Genomic DNA, 21,290 nt, shown 5'->3' with positions numbered 1-21,290 from the left:
TGAGAGACTCAGGAGTCGGTCAAAGGGTCCGTGAGAAAAATTCTTATCTGTAGTGTATCTAGAATGGAGAAACTGGAGTACAACAAGCCAACTGGCCTACTTTATATGGACCAATTCTAGGAAGGAGAGGGAAGTATGAATATCTACTGCCTTGCAACTTCTGCAATCATTCCCACCTCTGAATTGAATATAAATACTCAGGATCTACTGCTTCCCTGACTTATGCCTCTGATGTCAGTAAAGTTGCTTCTGATTTACACTGGTGTCAGTCAGAGAAGAATCAGGCCTATCATTCTGCTCAGGCAGCATTTTACATTTAGCTCTGTAATTGCTTTGCACAAGTGTAATCGATGGTGGAAGCTGCATGGAGAATCAGCCATCCTATGCCGTGGTTTCTTTCAAATCTTGGCCAAACAGGGTACCGCTGCATGGAAATTTGGAGGAACTTTCCTCACATACATACCCGTCTCATGAAGGAATGACTGAACCACCAGTTTACTTTAGCATACCCAAAAGTGTTTTCAAAAGCACTTATGCAAACTTCAAAAGTGGCATAGGAGGTTTAGGTCCCGTTGCCTTTCCATGAGATTTAGGTTGCTAAGCCCGAGTAACTGAGAAACGCTTAAAAATGGGACTTAGGCTTCTAAATCACTTAGACACTTTTTAAACTGTTACCTGAACTAATTGCCTGAGCTCATTGGATGGGGTCTGGGTACACGTGTGCTTGCTATGGAGGGCAACAGGGGGTTGGATGGAGAAAAGGTAAGATCAGCTAACTCTGCTGCCATTTTCAAATCCTTCTAAGGGAATTGGATGGGAACTCAGTGTCTAAATCCGTGAGGCAGCTGCAAAATCGAGAACTAGTGCATTTTTTCTTGACAGTCACCATAGCATTCACGGAATAGAGAGAGAGATTTGTTTCAGTATTAGAAGTTTCTTCCCTCTCCAGGACTCTCCCTTTGAGATTAGAAGTTTGACTCTGCTTTAATTTTAGAAAATGTCAGTAAATACCAACTTCCCCCTGCCTGTTGCCTTCCCCACAGCACACGTGCCTCGGGAGACCACCTCTCCCTGCAGAAGGATATATAAAGAATAAAAAAAGACATTCCCCATTTGACAGAGAGTATGAGGCACAGGGTCATGTTACCAGACATAGCAAAGGAGCGTCAGTAGCTTTTCTAGGTTGTCGTTCCAGTTACTGGGCACAGGGAAGTAAGTGAATGCAGTGGGGACAGAAAATGAACTGAATAACCCGGCTCCTGGTACTTGAAATGCTGTGTGAGCAGGTGGCAACAGAGACTCCAGCCGCTGACAGACCCGCCTTAGAGGTAAATCACCCGTTTCCATTCTGACCCTTGAATCTTGAGGAGCTGGAAGCAGTGTAGAGCAGTGACCAATCCCATGGGAATCCAAGGGAAACTGGGCACTGATCTCTCGCAAACTCCCAACCCAAAGCAAAATGACTGATTTTAGGAATAGGAAAGACCTGTCAAGTCACGTCTATCCTAGCTCCTTTCCTGGCCTCCATCACCGTGGTATCTGGGCACCTCACTGCCTTGAATGTATCTATCCTCCTCCTACTCCTATGTGATGCCATTACCCCCAATTTATTGACGGGAGGTGGTGCACAGAGAGGCAGATTTATGGTGGTTTTTTGGCACCTCAAGACCCAGACCCCTCAGTGGGATTGGAAATCGATGGGCATTGGATACAGCCGCTACTCAGGCACCAGGGTGCATTCTCAGGTACCTACCAGCCTTTGGAAATCTGCCCTGAAAGTCACAAAAGGGGTTGGTGAAGAAGCAGGGAAATTAACCAACGTCGGCCGAATCCAAGGGCAGCGCCTCAAAGAGGGGAGCGGCCTCCGTTCCTCTCTAACCTCCCCTCCTGACCCTGCAGGGTTGTGCCCTCACTGGCAGCTCCGCCGTCACGGGGCGCTGAGAGAACTGCCGTGGGGAAAGCAGAGCTGCTCTTGGCTGCTGCTCTCGGTGCTCGGGGGCAGACACTGGCTGTAAGGGGACTTGGCACAAATCGGTTTGTTTCTCCCCTTAGAGGGTTAATATTGGGATTATTTTCTCTTTCCGATTTTTGCCCCAATTTTTAACTATTAATTTTTACAGTCACAGGAGACTCAGCGGGAGTTAAGATGCGGGTCAGGGCGAGGGCAGGGCTGCCAGCAGGGTTGGGGGCTCCCGACCAGCTGAGGGATCCAAGACACCAGGGCACGGGGGGCAGGGAAGGAGGCTGCTCTGGCCCGGTGGAGCAGAGATCCATGGCCAGGGCTGGGAGCAGGAGGAGGATGGCAGCGAGCCCCCGGCCACGGGAGTGGTCACCTCATTGTTGAACTGCTCCATCGATGGGCAGAAACCATTCAGTAGTGGGGTGGCCTCCCCACAGCCAGGGACTCGCCATCCTCTTCACAGCCCAGGCCCGCAGCCTTCCCTGAGCACCTTACACCTACAGAGATAGATGTCGCCAGCCATGCAGCCGTGCAGGGAGCCCTCTGCAGCTCTGCTCTTCCAGCCCCGCCCATTCACTCCCTGGCCGCGGGGCCTGTGACCCCATCGTTGTGGGTGCAAGGCTCAGGGAGAGGCTGCACTAACGCCCACTCTTACTGATAGTTTCTGTTGTTGGTTTGATTGTATCAGCTGATATCGACCTTTACCAACGTCCGTTGATGGAAATCTAATCCAGTTTAAAGAAAGCTCAAGGCATTTGCTGTCCAAATCCCTTTGAAGTCCCATCCTAGACGTCCAGTGGAAATTTTATCTTAGATATCAGCGGAGAAGTCTCAGACAGAACAGAATTATTCCTGGGGTGCAAAATTAACCTTGTGCATAACTCTGTGCAGGATCAGGGCCTTACTGAGCAATTAATAAAGATTAGTAAATCGGTCTGGGAAAAGATATGACCTCACCCACCCTCTCTCTTTAAGGATCAGTAATGGGGAGAGAGACAGTAATGGCAGACTAGAGAGAGAGAGAGGATTAATATAAAGACAAAGAAGAAACATTGAGCTGATCAATATTTCTGATTCGCATTTTTGATGAAAAAATGTTTGGTTGATAGGAATTAAAATGTTCCAGGAAACAGATCAATTTCTACACAATTTTGTTTAGAAAAAAAGTTATTGTATAGAGCTTTATGAAATATTATAATATAAAAATGAATAGAAATAAATGTAAATATCTATAAAACACAATTTAATATACTATAAAAATATCATAGAAAAAAATAAAAATAGGTAAAAACATTTTAAAAGTATAATTGGAATTAAATCCAACATTTGAAATCATGCAATTGCCAGTGAAATGGAAATTCGGGTCCTACACCACTCTCATCATATGAAAATTGCACATTTCTTACACATTATGAATTTTATCCAGAATATTTGCTTGCAAGAGAGGATCAATTTCTAGCTTTTGTAGTGGTTTCTAGCAGGAGTTTTTTTGGTTTTGGCTTTGAATGAAGATCTCATCACCATATGTAGAGTGTCTGACTGCAGGACAAGGAAGGATTGTCCTAGGGAAGGGGAGGCATTTGTCTGATGATAAAAACGTTCAAATGGCTCTGATAGCGTTAGATCGCCCATTTCCTCTGCAATTCACTTGGAGTTGGCTGCCAACACACTGCAAATCCCAGCCTTTGTTGTTTAGTTTGTTTCCCTGTTGCGGCTTCTTCTACAATATCCAATCCTGGCCCAGTTCGCCCATGGATCTCCAATCTATACAGGCCATTGCCCTGCTCTGATACACCAGTTAGTGAAACATGTGACTATATGAAGCAACACGTTTTTGTCCTGTTGTACCTAAGCCCCATCACCTTAATATTTGAGTGCTTGGTGCCATCTCTCAAGTTACTACACGAGCTTCCAGAGAGATTAATGTTTTGTTGAACCGGCAGTCTGCTCAGATCTGAAATCTGCCCCAGGGATCACAAAATGGCATTCCCCACCCCCACCCCCGCCGGCCTCCATTCACCCATCCTTCCTGTAGCTAGCAGAGGGGGGCAATGAAAAAAAAGGTTATGTTTTATTGAGTGAATTTTCTTCATTTATGTGGCAGAGTTTGTTTCTTTCCTGTAGGGAAACCAAACGTCCATCACAGAATTCATCCTCCTGGGATTTGGGGGTCTCCCAGAACAGCAGGTCCTTCTCTTCCTGCTGTTCCTAGTGATCTACATTGCGACCATGGCAGGGAACATTCTTATCATTGTGCTAGTTGTGACTGACCAGCACCTTCACACCCCCATGTACTTCTTCCTGGGGAACTTGTCCTGCTTGGAGACCTGCTACAGCTCCACCATCCTGCCCAGGATGATGGCTGGTCCCCTGACTGGGGACAGGACTATTTCATTCAGTGGGTGTCTCACACAATTTTATTTCGCTGGTTCTCTGGTTGCTACAGAATGCTTCCTGTTATCAGTGATGTCTTATGATCGATATTTAGCTATATGCAATCCACTGCACTATGCAACCCGTATGAGTCACAGGTCTTACCTGAAGCTCGCAGGTGGCTGTTGGATAGGTGGATTCCTAGCTAATAGCATAAATATGTTGTCGATATCTCAGTTAATATTCTGTGGCCCCAATTGTATTGACCATTTTTTCTGTGATCTCATCCCCCTTGTAAAACTCTCCTGCAACGACCCTCACCTGATGGAAATGGTGACTTTCACACTCAGCTTGCTTTTCTTACTGGTCCCATTCCTTCTTACCTTGATGTCCTACATCTGCATCATCACCACCATCCTGAGAATCCCGTCCACCGCCGGGAGGCATAAGTCCTTTTCCACCTGCTCGTCCCATCTCATCGTGGTGAGCATTTATTATGCAACTCTATTGACTGTCTATATGTTCCCAACCACCGACATCCTGAGCGACTTCAAGAAAGTTCTGTCTGTCACCTACACAGTCCTGACTCCCCTGGTCAATCCCCTCATCTACAGCCTGAGAAACAAAGAGGTCCAGGCAGCCCTGAGGAAAGCTTGCAGGAAATTCATGGTTGGACCATGCCAACTGATCAATTTCCTTGGGTTAAAATAGATATAACATGGGTTGGGGTAGAGACTGAACCAAAGCCTGCTGTAGTCCCAGCTCGTGTTTCCCTGAGCTCCACTGGGCTTCGTGTCCTGCTCTTACACAGTGTCTCTCAACCTTTCCAGACTACTGTGCCCAGGGCCGCCCAGAGGACTGAGGGGATCTGGGGTCTTTGGCGGCGGGGGGCCCCCACTTCGGCGGTAATTCAGCGGTGGAGGGGGGTCCTTCCGCTCCAGGACCCGCCGCCGAAGTGCCCCAAAGACCTGCAGCGGGGGCACCCCGCTGCCGAATTACCACCAAAGCACTGGGTCTTCGGTGGTAATTCGGCCGCAGGGGATCCTTCCGCCCCGGGACAGAAGGATCCCCCACCGCTGAAGACCCGGAGTGGAAGAAGCTCTGGGGGCCCGGGGCCATGAGAGTTTTCCGGGGCCCCCGGAGCGAGTGAAGGACCCCGCTCCAGAGGCCCTGAAAAACTCTGGTGGGGGCCCCTGAGGGGCCCGGGGCCTGGGGCAAATTGCCCCACTTCCCCCCCCCCGCCATGGGCGGCCCTGACTGTGCCCCTTTCAGGAGCCTGATGTCTCCTGCATATCCCCAGGTTTCACCTCACTTAAAAACTATTTGCTTTCAAAAATCAGACATAAAAATACAAAACTATCACAGTGCATTACTCCTGAAACACTGCTGAGTTTCTCATTTTTACCATATAATTATGAAATAAATAAATTAGAATACAAATATTGTTCTTATGTTTCAGTGTATAGTCCATAGAGCAGCATACACAAGTCATTATCTGTATGATAGTTTAGTTTGTACAGACTTCGCTAGTACTTTTTATGTAGCCAGTGTAAATCTAGGCAAATCTCTGGATGAGCTGATGTACCCCCGGAACACCTCTGTGTAGCCCCAAGCTACACATGGCCCTGGTTGAGAACCACAGCTCTTACAGCCCTGAGAGACAGTGGAGATGGAGAGCCCTCTTAAAACCTGGGACCCCAGTCTTTTTAGGCCTGTATCAGATTCCACAGGTGGGTTTCACTGGGATGGTGGGAGACTTGAACTTGTGGCTACTCAAAGTTCAGACAATGACCCGCGATTGTGCTCAGTGAGAGGGTGCAGGCGAAATGAACTCAGCAGGAATGCTAAGCATCCGTTCATTGTAGGATGAGAGACTTCTAGACACACACACACACACACACATGCACACACATACACAGGCACACATATGCGTACATGAGCACATATACATATGCACACATGAACACACATGCACATATACATGCACTCGCACATACACGCACGCATACGTGAACACATGCATAAACACACACACACTTATGCACGTGCACACTTACCCAGACACATGTATGCACACACACAGACACACATGCACAAATGGATGCACACATACACACATACACACACCCACATGCACACATACACAAATGCAAGCACATATACACACATGCACACATATGCCCACACACACATACACGCACATATGCATATGCACAGGGCCGGCTCCAGGGTTTTTGCCGCCCCAAGCAGCAAAAAGAAATGGGAAAAAAACCTGCAATTGTGATCAGCTCTACTGCTGCCGCTTCAGTCTTCGGTGTCAATTCGGTGGCTGGTCCTTCGCTCCAAGAGGGAGTGACGGACCCGCCGTTGAATTGTCACCGAAGACCCGGATGTGCTGCCCCTCACCGTTGGCCGCCCCAAGCTCCTGCTTGCTGGGCTGGTGCCTGGAGCCGGCCCTGCACACGCGCACCCATATACATGCATGCATATGCAAACACATAAACATGGATGCGTGCACACACACACATGCATACAAAAACGCACACACATAGGCACAGGCACATGCATGCATATGCACACATACGCCACACATGCATATGCAGACACATACACAAAAATATGATACCTACATTATAAAAACAGGCTTGCAACATCTGCCTGGAATGCCAGTGTTAGGTGATTGTACCGTTAATGTTTGTTTCCCAGTGTGTATTGCATCCCCAGGTGGCTTTTCAAAGGAAGAGAAAAGCCAAAGGAAACCTCTGGCCTTGGCCACAGGACGCCAGTACAGAACTCGTATTTGCCCACTTTTCAGCAACGATTTAGGGCCAGTTGATTCCAGACACTTGGGGGCCCAGTGGGATTTTTCCAAAGCATCTGGTCACCTGGCCTGTGGGACAGGGCCCTGGAGGAGAGTCAGGCAGGGGAACCTGCACCTTCTCCAGGGTTGTGTGTCACTCTGGGGCCTGGTGTGGGGCTGCAGAGGGCACGTCCAGGGGCACCTAGAGCCCATGTACTGCAAACACTTGGGTGCCTGCAGGGCTTGCCAGCAGCCGAGCTGGGTTTGTGAATCCCGGGGGCTGGACTCTGGGATTCGGGTGCCTAAAGTGGGAGCTTGGTGATTTTAGCCCGAGCTCCTCACCCATAACCTCATGTTATAGCTGGGGAAACTCAGGCAGAACGAGGTGACGTTACCTGCCCAGAGTCAGTCAGTGGGCTCGTGGCAGGAAACCAACTCTCCAGAGTCCCAGTCCAGTGCCCTGTCTGCTCCACCACATCCAGTTGTAATTGACAATGGGACCGAAGGGTGTTAGGTGCTCAACTCCCATTCACTGCCCATAGGATTTGGGCGCCTACCATCGGCCTCTTCTGGGAGAACCGAGCCTGTACATTTACAGCCAAACCGCTAGCATGAGAATTCTTTCCACGCCCATGGGATGTTTTCCACCAGTTCCTTCTCAGGTTTTACCTTGCTCCATGAGACCCTAGTAACTGTGTGTCTGTCACCAAGAGCATCGTGCAATAAAAGAACTAAACTGAGTCTTCTCTTTCTGTCGTCTCTGTTATCAGACTTCCTGTTATCTGTCCCCTTTGTGTCCAGAGCGAGGAATAAATGTCTATACCAGAGGTGAAAGTAAGCCGGGCCGGGCTGGGCCGGAGTACCAGTAAAAAAGGGTGCAGCAGCGTACGGGCAAATAAGTGAAGCATTCAGCACTGGCTTTACTTCCACCTCCTCTGGCTGTATAACAAACAGTTCAAACTGGAAGCTAATGAAAGCTTGGAAAGGGAAAACTCACTGTCACATTAGTTTCTCTCCTCCCTCTTCCTCCAGCCAGGCTGCCCACAGCTAGGCTCTGTGTTCCCCTGACCCCTGCACTCAGCAGGGGCTGCAGGGTCTCCCCTCTAGCTTGCAGCAGGGAGCAGGGGGACTGGCTGAGGGAGAAGCCTCCCCAGGTAGCCTGCTGCCCGCGTAGGAAGTTTAAATGCAGCCGTTCACTCCCTGCTTCAACCCGCGGGTTTAGGGGTCATTTCTGGCATCCTTGTTCATTTCACTCACAGCTGTTGGTGGGAGGGGGATGGTGAGCCCAAGGCAGGGGCGGAATACAATAGCCATTTGGCTGCAGAACTTAAATCCAGAGCTAATAAAAGTCAGTAAAAGGGGAAAACTCACTGTCACATCCCTTTCTCTCCTCCCTCCTCCTCCAGCCAGGCTGCCGACAGGGCGAGGCTCACTGCTTCCCCCAACCCCTGCACTCAGCAGGGGCTGCAAGGGCTCCCCGCTAGCTTGCAGCAGGGAGCAGGGGGACTGGCTGAGAGAGAAGCCTCCCCAGGATGCCTGCTGCCTGCATAAGAACAGTTTAAACTTAGCTGTTAACCCTGTGTCTGAACTGCAGGATTCCGGGCTATTTCTGGCATCCTTGTTAATTTCACTCACCTTGTTGGGGGAAATATACAAGCTACTTAGAGAAAGTTTTGTCAATTTCAGGCTCTGCACTCTGCAGGACAGGGACAGGACAAAACAAAACAAAAAGAGAACTGAACCCAGGGGCGGCTCTAGGCACCAGCAAAGCAAGCACCTGCTTGAGGCAGCCCATTTGCAGGGGTAGCAGCCAGCAGGGATCCAGCCTGGGAGCTGAGAACCAACAGGGGGCCCTGGGAGCTGTAGTTCCTTGGTTAGCTCCCTGCCTATAGAGCCAGCCCTGGAGCAGGGAAAGAACTACATTTCCCAGCATTCCCTTGGCCACTACCAACTGGAAAGGAAGGAAGGGGACCTCATGCTGCAGCATGCTGAGTGGACAGTTGCACTGTGAAGGGTAGGGGGACCATATTTTAACATTCAAAAAACAGGACACTCCAGGGGGAGGGAAGCCCCACCCTGCCACCATCCACTCCCTCCAACTGCCCCCCACAGAAACCTCAACCCATCCAAACCCCCCTGCTCCCTGTCCCCTGATTGCCCCCTCCCGGAACCCCACCCCCTATCTAAGCCTCCCTTCTTGTCCCCAACTGCCCCCTCCTGAGACCCCCCCAACTTCCCCCCTAGGACTCCCATGCCTATGCAACCGCTGCCTGTCCCCTGACTGCCCCCCAAAACCTCTGCCCCATCCAACCCCCCTGCTCCCTGTCCCTTGACTTCCCCCTTGGAATCCCCTACCCCTTCTCCAACCCCCCAACCCCCTTACCGTGCCACTCAGACCAGCGTGTCTGGCTCCGTGCAGCGCCAGACACGCTGCTGCATACATGCTGCCGTGCTCCCCTGCGGAGCCCACAGGCCCCCACCCCAGCACCTGCCTTCCAGATTTGAACACCTCAAAATTCAGAAGTGCTCAAGCTCAGTTTGGGCAGCTGTTACTTCATTTCTCCCAAATCAAATATACTGATCCACTGTAACTTGCTGTAGAAAAAGTAGGATACAATTGAGCAAGAAGTGCTTCCCAGTGGTTATTAGGACTGGAATTGCTGTTTTCAACAGCCACTGCCTTTTGTTTGTTTGTTTGTTTAAAAGGAAGACAGTGATATTACATTGGCAAATTCCCCATACAAAGAGAGAGTAGAACAAAAGAATAATAAAGGCACCTCAACTTTTCCTCATTCATGTAGGACAGCCTTATATTATGCATCCAGATATCTTCCAATCACATAAGCTGAAAATTGTCCCATTTTACTGCAGCTCTGTAACCATATGGGAACTAATCCTGTCTGTGTTCTGTGCACATCCAAAATTCCTGCCCTGGGAGCGAGTTACCAGTGACCCAGGGCTGTGGCAGAAGGAGGGTGCAGGTGGGGGAAGAGAACCTAGGGCTGGAGTGCCAGGAGGTGTGGGGGGGCACTGGTGGGAGGGAAGGGGGGAGCCCAGGGCAGGGGCAGCAGCGGGGTGGGGGGAGGGCACTGTTGAGGGGGAAAGGGGGAAGCCCAGTGCTGGGGCAGCAGAGCATGTGGGGGGGGGGTAGAACCCTGGGCTGGGGCAGCAGAGGAGTGCAGGGAGGGGCCCAGGGCTGGGACGGGGGGCAGCCAAAAAATTTTTTGCTTGGGGCGGCAAAAAACCTAGAGCCGGCCCTGTCTGAGCCCCTATGTCCTAAGGACATTGCACATGTTTAATTCAATATATAAAGAGGGTGGAATGAAAACTACTATTTCTTTCAAATATCCAGTTTTCCACTCCAATCCCTTTGTGGTTTTGTCTATCGTGCTATTTGCTTTCCCTGTGAATCTTTAGTTGTTTTACCAAAATTGCTTTGCCCAAAATAAACCCCGATCAGCAGAACACATCTTCCCACCATGTTCTCCATGGGTTTTTTTTTAAGCAGTAACATTTCAAAGAGGAGCTGCAAGCACTTTGGACATCACAACCATGATCCTCTGCCGGGGTCGGAATGGGATAGATTTGAACTTGGAAATGGTTCCTGATTTGATTGTATTTTTTTGTGTATTATATTATTGAAGATCACCTCATCCAGGGGGGGCAGAAAAGAACTGCCCAGCTTTGATCACTCCCCCGAACCCAAACAACCGTGAGTGAAATTAACAAGGATGCCAGGAATAGCCCTGAATATCACAGTTCAGACCCCAGAGTGAACAGCTAAGTTTAAACTGTTCCTACGCAGGCAGCAGGCATCCTGGGGAGAGTTCTCCCTCAGCCAGTCCCCTGCTCCCTACTGTAAGCTAGAGGGGAGCCACTGAAGCCCCTGCTGAGTGCGGGGATCAGGGGAACATGGACCCAAGCCACATCGGCAGCCTGGCTGGAGGAGGAGGGAGGACACAGAGAAAAATGTGACAGTGAGTTTTCACTTTTTCAGGCTTATTCCAATAGTCAAGTTTTATGACAGACAGTACTGGCAGTAGTAATAGTAGCTTTATTTTCTATATCAAAGTCATGCAATGGAAGGGATCCATGAAGTATGCAGGAGAGGTGGGTTGCTTGTGTTTGGACTGTACCAGTAAGAAATGTAACTTACTTCCATCCTGGCCCCGCCCCTTCTGTCTGAGGCCCCGCCCCTTCCAGAGTGGGACCCGTACTGAGAGCTGTATTTTACTAAAAGCAGCAAAGAATCCTGTGGCACTTTATAGACTAACAGACGTTTTGCAGCATGAGCTTTCGTGGGTGAATACCCACTTCTTCGGATGCAAGTAGTGGAAATTTCCAGGGGCAGGTATATATATGCAAGCAAGAAGCAAGCTAGAGATAACGAGGTTAGTTCAATCAGGGAGGATGAGGCCCTGTTCTAGCAGTAGAGGTGTGAAAACCAAGGGAGGAGAAACTGGTTCTGTAGTTGGCAAGCCATTCACAGTCTTTGTTTAATCCTGAGCTGATGGTGTCAAATTTGCAGATGAACTGGAGCTCAGCAGTTTCTCTTTGAAGTCTGGTCCTGAAGTTTTTTTGCTGTAGGATGGCCACCTTAAGATCTGCTATTGTGTGGCCAGGGAGGTTGAAGTGTTCTCCTACAGGTTTTTGTATATTGCCATTCCTAATATCTGATTTGTGTCCATTTATCCTTTTCCTTAGAGACTGTCCAGTTTGGCCGATGTACATAGCAGAGGGGCATTGCTGGCATATGATGGCGTATATTACATTGGTGGACGTGCAAGTGAATGAACCGGTGATGGTGTGGCTGATCTGGTTAGGTCCTGTGATGGTGTCGCTGGTGTAGATATGTGGGCCGAGTTGGCATCGAGGTTTGTTGCATGGATTGGTTCCTGAGCTAGAGTTACTATGGTGCGGTGTGCAGTTACTGGTGAGAATGTGCTTCAGGTTGGCAGGTTGTCTGTGGGCGAGGACTGGCCTGCCACCCAAGGCCTGTGTATTTTACTTTCACCCCTGGTCTACACATACAAGTTGCACCACTTTAACTATATCTGCCTATCCCTGCCTGTGACAGGGCTACGTGCCCTTGGCCTGGAGAGCTGGGGCCCAGCCAGCCCTGGAGAGAGAAGGGTCCCTACGTGCGGGGATTCAGGCCATTTCCAATACAGGGCTGAATAAGGCCAGGCTAAGAGGCAAACTTGGGGAGCTGTTTGTTTGGGGTCAGACAGCAATGATTGGGGGGGGGGCGTGTAGCTCATTATTATGATGCATTGGCCGAGCCGGGGGACAGTTTGGGGACGGGAATAGTAGGAGTGATGTAAGTCAGTACTGACGCATCTCACCAAAGCTGTGAAGGGAGCCAGCACTGGGATACGAGAGGGATTGTGTGTTAGGAACAATGGAGTTCAGCAGAGATGGGGGGGGCAGCCTGGGGCTGGGATAGCAGGGGCTGCAGACTGCGACTCAGGGGCAATGACAGATCGGTGCATGTGTGAACCCAGAGATGGAAGAGTGGAAGGGGCTGTGGGCTTGGACTGAGGGGCACTGGCAGAGCTGGGGTTCGTGGGCAGCACAGCAAAACCTGTCACAACCCAGGTACTTTGGCTGAGCTCCATCCCTGAGACCTAGAAATCTGAAATTGCCTCTTTCTCCCCACACCTGGGCTGTGCTGCCTTGGCCAACCAAGTGGGAATCTGAGATCTGTTTACATGCCAGTTTCATTGCAGCCATCCCTCCCCCTTGCATTGCCCCACTCTCTGGCTGTTCACAGAGGCCAGGAGTGAAGGGCTTGAGCATTTCGCTTCAACCACTAGGGGCTACTTGCCATAGGAACAGACTCGTCCCTTCCTTTGTCTAACTTCAATCAGCGCTTTTGACTTTCTCTTCGAATCAGCCCCAATGGGACTGTTGCTGCAACCTGCATTTACCACCCGTGTTTCCAGTCTAATGGCCCTCGATGGGACCCATTAAAATACCAGTTAACTTTTTCTGCCACTGGCAGAACCTTGAGAGGTTTGTCAGCTCTCCAGGCAGTGCCCTGGTCCCAGCTGGGTTTAACATTCCTCAAAGTGCTGATTAAGGCACGTGAAGTTTTAATGACCATCGTGTCCTCCTTTAAATCTCTCTAGAGTCACAGGTGCTGCATGGCTCACTGGAGAGGTTTCTTTTTAATAGGTATGTTGCTAACTGGGGTGGGTTTAACAAGCACATAATGAACAAGCAGGATTTTTTAAATTATTTTTTGAATTATTTTTATCTAAGCAAAGCATCAGTGAAATTAACATGGTCCCAATGAAACTGATCTGGGTTCCTTCAAACTGGAGATCTGTCACAGCAAATCTGAGATCAGACCGATAGACTCAGCTGCATCCTTAAGGTCAAGCACCTTACACACCGTGGACAGACCATTCATTGCCACTTCTCTGACCAGCCACCAGGGACCAAGATAGCACTTGTTACAGTCTGTCCCCTTCCCACCGCTGTCTTAGCAGAGTGTTACAGTCACACTGCCAGCTTCTCCTCAGCTCCAATTCCCACCTGCTGTGCCTGTGAAATTAGCAGCACACAGAGTGGGAAGGAATGCTCCTTAGTTACCAAATATCAGGTTATAGCTGTAAATTGAATTTAGTGCCTGTGACATGTCCCCAGTCAGCAGCCCCTGCCCACAGAAGTCCACTTCCACAGGGAAGGATTCATTAGCGATGGACAAAGAGAGGGTAAACACATTTAGCCAGGTGGACCGGGAGATGATTAGACAGATGAACAGCATGGAAGGCAGATTCACAGAAGTGTAGACAGACAATGAACCAGACCAAGGGGTAGATAATTGGATGGACAAATAGCAGAAGGAGGAGAAAATGGACTGACATCTTGATGGTTAGATTGAAAGAAAGACAATTAGATGGATGGACAGATGATTACACAGATGGACAGTTGGATGGGTGGCTAGCTGGATAAAGAGATGATTAGGTAGATCAGTGGGGATACATGTGCATGCTCTCTGTCTTATCCCCCCTCCGACCCACCCCACATCAGACAGTGTGCTCCATAAGTGCCCCAAGGCGCTCATTTCTATGGGTCAGAACCCAGACGTTTGTTCAAACTCCATGTCTATTGTCCCTTCTTGCGGCTTCTGAACCTGCCAGGAAGGAGGCCAATTGGTGTGGTCCACATGTGGCTGCTTGTCCAGCTAAGGGCAGGGCTGAACGACCAGGTCTGTGAAATTCAGTTCTGGATTCTGAGACTCACCATTTTTATTGGGGGTGTTTGGATCTGAGTTTTGTCTCAGATCCTGAAGTCCAGGAAGCTTCATTCAGGCCCATTGCTGCAGTGGATTAGACTGAGACCACCCAGTGATTCCCAGAGCAGCCTGGACAGAGCTGCAAGGCCGTGGCAACACACAATCGCTGCTAGTGATGCAGATGGCCCCATGGATGTCTCAGACAGGGGTCATTTAGCATCAATCAGTTGAAGGGGCAGCTCTGTGGAGAACCCTTGTGCCTGGACATCAGTGGTATGGGGAGCAATCAGGCTAGATCCTCACACTCATTTTCACCACCTAACTCAGTTGTCCACAGTGGAGCTACATTCACTAACACCAGCTGGGGGCCTGCCTTCAGCCATCTGTTACACAGAAAATCACAACTCACACAAACACTAACCAAGAATTCATTTCCCAACACGCACACACTGATACGCAGGCAGGCACAAGGAGCCACCCAGATACACACACAATGCAGAAATACACAGCAGGCACACACAAGCATATGCCACATAAGGTGGTTCATACAAAGGCCCCACACACACAATATGCACACACACACACACACACACACACGGTAACACTATCACATACAAAGGCCCTTCATTTTTAGTTTTTATCAATTTTTATTTAAAATTTCCCAAGCTATTTTTTCTTTTTTTACCAATTTGGACCACTCCAAAATACTGACTATGTTAACCCAAGGGTTCTCAGACTGGGGGTCAGGACCCCTCAGGGGTCACAAGTTATTACATGGGGGTTCATGAGCTGTCAACCTCCACCCCAAACCCCACTTTGCCTCCAGCATTTATAATGGTGTTAAATGTATAAAAAGTGTTTGTAATTTATAAGGGGGGTTGCACTCAGAGACTTGCTGTGTGAAAGGGGTCACCAGTACAACAGTTTGAGAGGCACCATGTTAAACTCCAGTACGTTATATTAGATAGATGTGTTTACATTAATACATTAGTCTAAGTGTAAATGGGATGTAGTGGAAAATACACACACAAAAACACACATGTGCATGTTTCTGCCATATATGTTTCTGTTAATGTAAAGTTCATGAAATAAACCACAGCATTTAACTGCTTTAACTTGTGTGACAAAGTTCCTCCTCTGCCTTGGTGGGTCCTGCGCTTATTGGCGGATTTGCTCACCTCACAGATTCATATGGGTCAGGAAACAGCCCAGAGACTGTCCCCTCTGGTAGAAGCCACAGTCCGGGTCAACTCCTCCTGTGTCTGATCAGGAGTTGGGAGGTTTGGGGGAACCCAGGCCCACCCTCTACTCTGGGTTCCAGCCCAGGGCCCTGTGGATTGCAGCTGTCTACAGTGCCTTCTGGAACAGCTGCATGACAGCTACACCTCCCTGGGCTAATTCCCCATGGCCTCCTCCAAACACCTTCTTTATCCTCACCACAGGCCCTTTCTCCTGGTGCCTGATAATGCTTGTACTACTCAGGCTTCCAGCAATATGTCTTCTCACACTCAGCTCCTAATGCCTCTTGCTCCCAGCTCCTTGCATGCACACCACAAACTGAAGTGAGGTCCTTTTTATACTCAGGTGCCCTGATTAGCTAGCTTGTCCTAACTGATTCTAGCAGTTTCTTAATTGGCTCCAGGTGTCTTAATTATCCTGCCTGTCTTAATTGGTTCTAGCAGGTTCCTGATTACTCTAGTGCAGCCCCTCAGGGAACAGAAAACTACTCATCCAGTGACCAGTATATTTGCCCTCTACCAGACTCCTGGACCCCCACTGATCTGGCTCTGTCACACTTGCAATCCTCTTAGTTCTCTATTTGTTGTTGTTTTCTGCCCCCCACCCCCATATTAACCTCAATATTTACTCAGAAATGGGATTTATTTTTGCATTGATGTTCATCCTTTTAAAAAAAAACATTATCAGGGAAGGACAGAACTTTGCCCACACAAGGGTCATGCTAAAAAGAGCATCTGAATCTTTAGAACCCAACATTAGCTTATCCCCCAAGTGGAGCGAGGAAGGTAGGAGCCGTGGGAAGTTACAGAAAAGACAGAACAAAGGTGACTAGGAGGGGGTTAAATGAAGAAACAAACGAGAATAGAGGGGGCCAGGCAGGATGAGGCCGTGTGGGGCAGAGGAGACAGCAAGCTTACAGAAGCTCGGTGAGGGGCTACATGAGGGGCTGACCACGAGGCGGAGAACACCCTGCTTCCCTGGACACCAATGGTTCCTAAGCATTCCCAAGGGGAAGGGGACCCAGTGAGGGATGTTGCAGTTTAGACTGTTTATTGTTTTGTAGGATCTGTGCTCTTCTGTGCTGTATGCAATGAACAGTGAATGTGTCAGGCTCAGGGCAACGTGCCCCTCTGTATGTTACATGATTCACCGCTGCTGCGTGTCTGGAGAGAGGTAAACTGTGACCAGGAGCTTCATGTCAGTCATGAACCATGACCCCCACCGCGCTAGGTGCTGTATAGACCCTGAACAAAAAGACAGTCTCTGCCTCGAAGAGCCGACAATCTAAGACAAAAGAATTCAGATGGAGACAGACAGACGGGGAGTACAAGACATGACACCCACGCACACCTCTAACCCTAACCCTAACCCATAACACAGTCACACCTCTATTAAAACAATATCCACACGTGGGCACTTTGCATGGAGGCTGCTCGTTTGAGCTTCCTCATTCTATAAAGAAGATTATTTGCTTCTTACAACTCTGTTCCATGAAGTGTCACATTTACACTCATAGCCCCGGATTCAATGAGGTACAACCCAACTCACAACCACTCCTTCAGCTGCTTGGACTTTTATATGCAACCTCAGGAATGAATTTCTACCCAGGGAAGGTTATTTAAATTGCCCTTTTTTAGGACCCCCCTTCTCCCCCCCCCACTTAATATTGAGTCCAACAACCTGCCTCTCTCTTCTCAAAGAGCAGGTCGGCTCCAAAATGTGACTTTTTAACACTGGCCTCTTCTGAATCGCAGATCTGCCCCTGGGCTCCACTCAGGGCCTGACTTGTCACTGTCTAATGCATTGTGAGGTCACCTACCTGCAGGTCAAAGGGTGGGAAACTCTTAGATTCATACATGAGACTTGATCAGTGTGTGTGTGTGTGTGTGTGTGTGTGTGTGTGTGTGTGTGTGCACATGCGTGTCCATCCATGCTGTCACCTGCTGGTGGCAATGAGCACTGCTCAGTGTGTGTTGGGGGGCGAGATTTGAAGAATCATACATTGTCAGGTCAGCAAGGAGCAGTCTGACCATCTCACCCAGCCTCCTGCATAACACGGGCCAGAGACGTGACCTGCATCAATTCCTGTTTGCACAAGAGAAGATCTTCCAGCGAAACCTCCCACTGTACGAAACTGCCCTCTACCCAACACCCCTCTCCCAGTGCCTGCTTCCCTTGGAGGGTCCCCCAGCACCCCACATTCCAATCAGGCTGGCCCAGGGGAAAGGGCATCCCTGACCCCCAAGCCCAGCTGGGGGATCCAAGCACAGCCACGCCCGGGGCATTAGCAGTGGAGAGGTGCTGGACACTGTCTGGTCTCACTGTCCTTGGTCCCTTCAGGACCCAGCCCCCAATCCCTACAACCACGGCATCTACCCCAGCCCCACCACACCTCACTGCTGGATGAGCCCCCTCTGGACCTGGAGGGGGGGCAGAAGCTGCAAAGAGAGAACCCAGCTCCATTCATGCCATGGCAACTGTGATTAATCTCTCAACAAAAGTATTTCCAAGCTTAAAATGAACAAAGGTATTGTCAATGTTAGGCCTCACACTTCCGCTTTGCAGAGGTGAAAGGGGCAAGCTTTGCAGAAATAAGCTAAGACTTGTGGTCAAAACACGCTGCAACCAGATAACACATTATGCTAACTCCTATAAGGCGAGATAAGTTGAGCCCCCAGGCACAGCTTGTCTAACCCCCATTTAAAACAACTGACGACAAAGAGATAAGTAAGCATAAATTATACAGTCAAAGTGACACAAGGAGATAAGTAAGCATAAATGATACAGCCAAAGCGACAACACTAACCACATTAAAGATTTAGCTGATCCTAATTGGTTGGCCTGTTTTAAGACATGGCCGACAGATCAGATAAAAAGTATGACATCCCGGGGCTGTGTGTTTGTTTTGGTCATAAAGGAAACCTGACCCACACCCCCTGAACCGAAAGGACGTGCACTTGTCGACTGTCTGTACCTGGCCAGTGCGGAAAACAGCCGACTGAAGGGTAACGTATTTTTGGACGAATGGAGGTTACGTTTATGGAATAAAGAAGTCTGGTTGCTCGAGCTGAATTGATCTCAAGTTGTATCCATACTATAGTGTTAAGAATGGTAGTAAGTAGCTGATGAATAATAACTTTACATGTACTTGTGCTTGTCTTCAGCATAACTTGCCATTTATATTAATCCTTATTCATTGTTGGTCTTTTTTCTTGCTTTTCCTGTTTTGTCTGTGTTGCCTTTGTAGTCAAACGTCATTAAAAACCTTTTTTGAGGAATAATCAGTAGTTTTTATTTTTCTTATACGGGCACTATTCAACCTCATTACATCTGTGTTGGGTGGTGGGAAGAAGCAATCACCCAGGGCCCAGTTAGGGTCCTGATGCATGTTCCCCTTTTCCTTCATCTCCACAGTGAGGTCTGGGGGTTGTCTGCATTCCCCACCTCACCTGCTGCCCAGCCCCTGCTGACTCGTCCCCTTTGTTGCCCCCCTCAGATCTCCTTCCCAGCCAGCGCTGAGCATGGATCCCCCGTCTAGAGTGGTGAGTGAAGGGCTCCCCCTGCTCATCACCTGCCCGACCCCTGGGGATGCCAGCAAGAGGAGGTTTCACTTCTAAAAGGATGGAGCTGAGGTTGGCCTGGGGACGCAGGGTCTGAGATCAGCACTTTGGAACCTGGCACTGGCTCTTTGAACGCCTCTGTGCTCAGCATCCCATGGGCCGGTCCCAACCGAACTGGAGAATTTACATGCGGGTACAAGGAGAATGTGGGTGGGAGGTGGGTCCCATCCACCAGGAGCTGGGCCTGGAATGTCACCATAGCAGGTGAGGTGGCCCATGGGTGCTAAAGTCTCCCCAGATAAATTCACCTTCTTAACCCCACACACACTTCACAGGAGAGCACCCAGAGCCCCTGATGGCCCAACTAAGACAGGGCTGGTCACAGGGGTGTTGGAGGAGAGGGAAACACATGATAGGGAAGAATCAGGGGTCGGTATCCACCAGTCTAAGAGAGAAGGGCTGTGGGTGGGTTTGATGGCTCCTGAAATCCAGGGGAGTTTGTCACAAGTCCTCAAGGCAAAGACACATGGACATCATGTGCATCACCATTACCAGTGACGTTCACTGTTGGTTCCACTTCTGATTCTCCTCTCTCAGTAGCTCGTAGCTTCCTCTGGGTCCAGGAGCTGGCAGTGGATGGCTCCTTCTTCCTCACCAACAGCCTCATCTTCCTCGTCTCCCACTGCTGCTTCTAGAGCTCGGTAAACAGCCCTTCATGCTGTATCTCTGAGTCTCCCAGCAAAGTGACCCATGTGGGTGGTAAACCCTCTCTACCATTCTCGGCCAGGAAGGGTTGGTTGGTCCTGGGGAAATTTTGATCGGTGTGAAATCGACACAAGCTGATCTGGAGCTAGCATCATTGGCCTGCTGGGATAGAACTGAATCTATGATGGGATTTGAAAGCTGTTTAATCAGGCCCAAACTCAACACTACACAGGGGTCTCCCTGCCGGTGCTGAGATGCAGCCACCTCTGGGGTGGGCCATGGCAGATGTGCGAGAGCCACAGGGCAACGGTGCATAAGGGACAAAAGAGGGAGAAGCCCAACTGCAATTGGGTCTTTAGGGGACATTTTCGGGAATCAGCTGGTCACAGACATGCCAGGGGAACAATAAAGAAAATGAGTGAAGAGGCAGCTGAATTTCCATCTGAAATGACAATACAGCTCCTGCAGCACAGCGCCCCCTAGCACCACACTAGAGCAGTGGGATCACAACTGAGTCTGAGTGGAGACCACCCCCGCTTAGCCCCACACCAAACTCCCTGCAACACAGCACCCCCTAGTGTTGCACTAGGGTCTGTGCTGACTCTGTGGGAAGAGCGCCCCCTACCACATTCCCTACAGCACAGTGCCCCTTAATGTGCACTGCACCAGTGTAGCTAGGGATCTGAAATGTCCAGAAATGTTGAATGCATGGGAAAAAACTATGTTTTTTTTCCAGTAAAAGCAAAAATTTGAGGGAAAACTGAAATATCTGCAGAGGTCACTTGCTTATTAAACTAACTTTATTGACTTCTTTTAAACCACTCTGTACTCTTTTATAAAATACATAAAGTTTAGATTCAAATAATACCTGCAAATATACCTAGAATATCTGTGTGATATCTACATGCCTCAGAAATAGCATGTAAATAGCACACACATACCAAAGAAATTTGTGTTTCTTGAGAAACATTTTAGAGACTTATTTGTTATTATTAGAAAGCATTTGGAAGGACTGAAGAGCAGCAGTTAGGGACAAAAGGGCTGAAGGCAGAAAGGATCCCAAGGGATTGCTGGGGAAGGCCGGCTAACTACAGTAGGAGCAGAGGGGTCCGGGAATGCTCCAGCACCCACCGAAATGCAGCCATGGCAGGGGTGGGGCACAGCTCAAGCCCTGGGGTGATTTCTCCTCCCATGATGGGGCCCTCCAGCCGGGTCACTTTTAAGACTCTCCCCTGTGGGGATAAACTCAGATAAACATAATTCTCCATCTCTCCCCAGGCTCCCCCTGCTCCTGCAGCCCCTTCACTCCTCCCCCAGGCTCATCCGGCTCTTGCACAGACTGACGCTTCCTAGGACTTTCCCTGTGGAGACCCTCTTCCAACCTCAGCGGTGCTTCTCCTCCTTGTATCT

At 49.4% G+C, this 21,290-nt stretch overlaps 1 protein-coding gene and 1 long non-coding RNA gene across 2 annotated transcripts; one reads left to right on the top strand and one right to left on the bottom strand.

Moving 5' to 3' along the window:
• The first annotated feature begins 1,697 nt into the window (after nt 1-1,697).
• On the top strand, nt 1,698-5,044 carry LOC120380901 (olfactory receptor 1361-like). The gene is made up of 2 exons (XM_039498802.1): nt 1,698-1,745; nt 4,085-5,044. The coding sequence occupies exons 1-2, from the start codon at nt 1,698-1,700 to the stop codon at nt 5,042-5,044; spliced, it is 1,008 nt and encodes a 335-aa protein (XP_039354736.1).
• Nucleotides 5,045-16,648: 11,604 nt separating this feature from the next.
• LOC120380213 lies at nt 16,649-17,395 on the bottom strand. The gene is made up of 2 exons (XR_005587656.1): nt 17,296-17,395; nt 16,649-16,899 (listed from the first exon to the last, which is right to left on the bottom strand). It is a non-coding gene; the product is annotated as an uncharacterized LOC120380213 (long non-coding RNA).
• Nucleotides 17,396-21,290: the final 3,895 nt, after the last annotated feature.

This window comes from Mauremys reevesii, linkage group 13 (assembly GCF_016161935.1).
Source record: "Mauremys reevesii isolate NIE-2019 linkage group 13, ASM1616193v1, whole genome shotgun sequence".
NCBI lineage: Eukaryota > Metazoa > Chordata > Testudines > Geoemydidae > Mauremys > Mauremys reevesii.
Note: the sequence above shows the minus strand (reverse complement) of the source record. Positions and strands in the feature narration are given on the sequence as shown.

Coding starts and splice junctions, on each gene's coding strand:
- LOC120380901 (XM_039498802.1), top strand. CDS start 1,698: ATGGGCATTGGATACAGCCGCTACTCAGGCACCAGGGTGCATTCTCAG. Junction 1,746..4,084: donor GCACCAGGGTGCATTCTCAG/GTACCTACCAGC, acceptor TCTTTCCTGTAG/GGAAACCAAACGTCCATCAC.